Here is a 3,150-nt window from a genome sequence, read left to right as displayed (position 1 = left end):
AAGTTTGAGTTACATATTACAAACTCAACATGTTAAATACACTTCACAAAGTGTATGTATAAGAACAATGGAAATATTGTTTGTGCGATTAAAATATTAGTATGATGTTAATATTTAAAATTAATATAATATTGTAATATAAATTGATAAATCTAAAGTGAAATCTAGGTAAACTTTATGTACAGGCAAACAGTGTAGTATAATAAGCTTCAGACAGAAATAAAAATTATATGTTGCATGTAAAAATTAAATAGTCCCTGAAAATGATTATTTACATAGTGAGTCTTTAATAAAGAAAAACCAAAACTTTAAAACATTACTAATCAATACTGCAACATTTTTCTTATTATTGACCTACACAATTGTCAGCAAAGCAAATGAATACAAACAATATCAACAATATTTAATATAAAACAAAGGTTGAACACCAATAACTGCATGCTTCAAAGTGTGAAAATGTGAGAAATTACATCTTTCAAACCTTTAGAAAGCTTTATTTCAGTGTGAATTCTAGTATACTGTGGGCACAATATTTGGTCATCGATTTATTTAAAGATTTATTGAAATTATACAAGTTTACAAATGAAGTTTACATGACAACAGTTCCAAATAGACACATTTATACAGATGTACACATGTGCATTTTCCTCTAATCGTTCCTCATGTTTAGACAATGATATTTTATTACCTTAATGGTTTTTATAGCAATATAACAGAAACTAATGAAGAAGCATTTGTAGATAAAGGAGATGTTCACACAATTGGCACAAGAGGGAGACAAATGCTGACCTTCAATGCCACGTCCACTTGCACAGTCTATCAGCTAAAGCCGGCTGTGTGATTTTACTCTGCGGCAACTACACTCTTCGAAGTTTCAGCTTGTGCTCTAGGTTCATCCAGCTCTACATTCTAGCATCTTCTTAAAGGCTTTCCTGAAGCTGTCATCCAGGAAAGCATACAGGAATGGGTTTAGACAGGAGTTCGCATAACTCAAACTGGTGATAAAATAGGAAATACCGATGACAACTGGTGTGGTGCCCAGATCCGTGGTAAGAGCTACGATGGTGCTGAGATGGAATGGAGTCCAACAGAACAAACAAACGGCCAGTACGATGAATACCATGATGGTCACTTTCTTTTTAGCTTTATCCAGCGCCTTAGCATTAGTGTTTAGTCTCATGTTGCGCAATTTGTACAGCATCATAGTGTAGAGTATGCAGATAGTGGAGACGGGAATGGCAAAGCCCAGTAAGAGTGTGTAAATCCGGCTTGCTTTGAACCATAAACCTTCTGGGCTGGGAAAACTTAGAACACAACTTTTTCGCTCGGTGTCGTCCGGGCTGATGTAAACTCCTCCAAACACTGTAAAGGGCACTACGATTAGAATCACCAGCAACCAAACGCACAGGCTGACTATTTTGGCTGCCCTATATGTGCGATATGGCATGCGTTTTGAGCGCACCGTGGCAAGTACTACCAGGTATCGGTCAATGCTCATAACCGTTAGAAAATATATACTTGAAAAAATATTGTAGTGGTCAATGCTCAGAATAATTTTGCAGAGCACTTCACCAAACGGCCAGTAGTGGAGGAGATGCTCTGCAATGTTAATGGGCAAAACTAATGTGAAAAGATCATCAGCAATTGCCAAGTTCAGAATAAACATGTTAGTGACTGTTTTCATTTTAGGAGCCTTCAGTATGACATAGATAACTGCTGTGTTGCCCGTTAATCCCACTGCACATATCACGGAGTAAATAACCGGGAGAACTACGTACAGATCTGCGTAAAAGAAATAGTCAGCCGGTGGCGTACAGTTTAAATCGGACCGGTTGGCAGAACTGTAGTAATAAAAGTACACGCTAAAGTTGCATTGAGAGTTTGTCTTGGCGGAGTTTGAAATATTCTCCATATTGTGAAAATCGTTTCTCTCGGTGTACTACTTTATATCATAAACGGTTACGCAGTTCCTTCCCCAACCTGAGGAGTCTGTGTTCGGTTATCTGTTGCTTCTGGCATCGTGAAACCTGAAAAGGGAAAATTATCTTCACAATATATATTTCTGTTTATTTATGTATGCTATATCCATACGTACATTTAATGAGTAAATGAATCTTTAATAAAAAAAAAAAAAAAAAAAGCATTTCTTACCCATTAAAGGAGACTTTCTTTGTGCCCACTCCCTGTGTTCTTCGTCAAGGAGCGCGGACAGTTCGCTTCCCAGCAACTGGAAGAACGAAGTGCGTTTGCCTTACGTCACCGCCACTGGTGCGGCTCGTGTGTGTGTGTGTGTGTGTGTGTGTGTGTGTGTGTGTGTGTGTTTAAAGAAAAACTTAAAGCACAAAATATATTAGCTTGGGTGAGACTCATCAAATTAGTCAGGAAAGATCTAAACTAAGACCTACCTCTTCATTTTATATATTATTTTTTTTTAATTAAGGTAGCAGAGGTATAAACCTGTCACTCTTAAATGAAGAAATGAAACAGAATGAAGAAATGGAGCACACATGTCAAATTATATTCTTAGTTAAGCAAAGGACTGAATGGACTGAAACATGTTTCACTTTTGCATATATCTTGTGTATAAATGGCAAATTATGGTTATAGAAAAATGTAAAAATTTGTGTAAAAATGTAAAGAATCAACTTGGGAGTGGTCATTGATTATTATCCTCTGCACACCCAGTTGTTCCATTCTGTTGTTAGTGCACATAAAAATGTATTAATTCACTTTAGATAGAGTTTTTGCTTGAATTCATTCTCACATATATTTGCCGAGAAGTACTCTTTTTATATCTATATTTGTCAAAAAGTACTCTTTTGTTATTGTGTATATGCAGCTGCATTTATGGTGAATTTGCCTTTGTGTTTTTTTTAACAGTTTATCTAGTTTTTTGTTCTTGTCTGTGTCTTGTTTTTTGTTTTTGACAGTTTTTGTTTGTTAGTTGTTTGTTAAATAGATAGACACTTGCATTCACCTCCACTGGGTTTGTTACATAATGCTTAGCCCTAATATGAAAGCAGAAGGCTTGTTAGGAAGTGCCCTTGCTTCTCATCAGTCAGCAACAGCAGCAGTGTTAAAAATGTGGTTAACAAGGGGAATGAAATTGCTGCACTTCTGTCTCTGAGAAAATGGATGGGGGAGGGGGCG

The 3,150-nt window shown here is 36.4% G+C and overlaps 1 protein-coding gene across 1 annotated transcript; it reads right to left on the bottom strand.

The window, feature by feature from the left end:
• Positions 1 to 649: 649 nt before the first annotated feature.
• Positions 650 to 2,271, bottom strand: npbwr2b (neuropeptides B/W receptor 2b). Its single transcript, XM_060894347.1, has 2 exons — positions 2,152 to 2,271; positions 650 to 2,027 (listed from the first exon to the last, which is right to left on the bottom strand). Exon 2 carries the CDS (start codon positions 1,910 to 1,912, stop codon positions 893 to 895), a length of 1,020 nt encoding a protein of 339 aa, XP_060750330.1. The 5' UTR covers positions 1,913 to 2,027; positions 2,152 to 2,271; the 3' UTR covers positions 650 to 892.
• Positions 2,272 to 3,150: the final 879 nt, after the last annotated feature.

This window comes from Tachysurus vachellii, chromosome 19 (assembly GCF_030014155.1).
Source record: "Tachysurus vachellii isolate PV-2020 chromosome 19, HZAU_Pvac_v1, whole genome shotgun sequence".
Taxonomy (NCBI): domain Eukaryota; kingdom Metazoa; phylum Chordata; class Actinopteri; order Siluriformes; family Bagridae; genus Tachysurus; species Tachysurus vachellii.
The sequence above is the reverse complement of the archived record's forward strand: the minus strand, read 5'-3'. Positions and strand labels throughout refer to the sequence as shown.

Bases quoted from the DNA above. Each gene is read 5' to 3' on its own strand.
- npbwr2b (XM_060894347.1), bottom strand. From the start codon at position 1,912: ATGGAGAATATTTCAAACTCCGCCAAGACAAACTCTCAATGCAACTTT.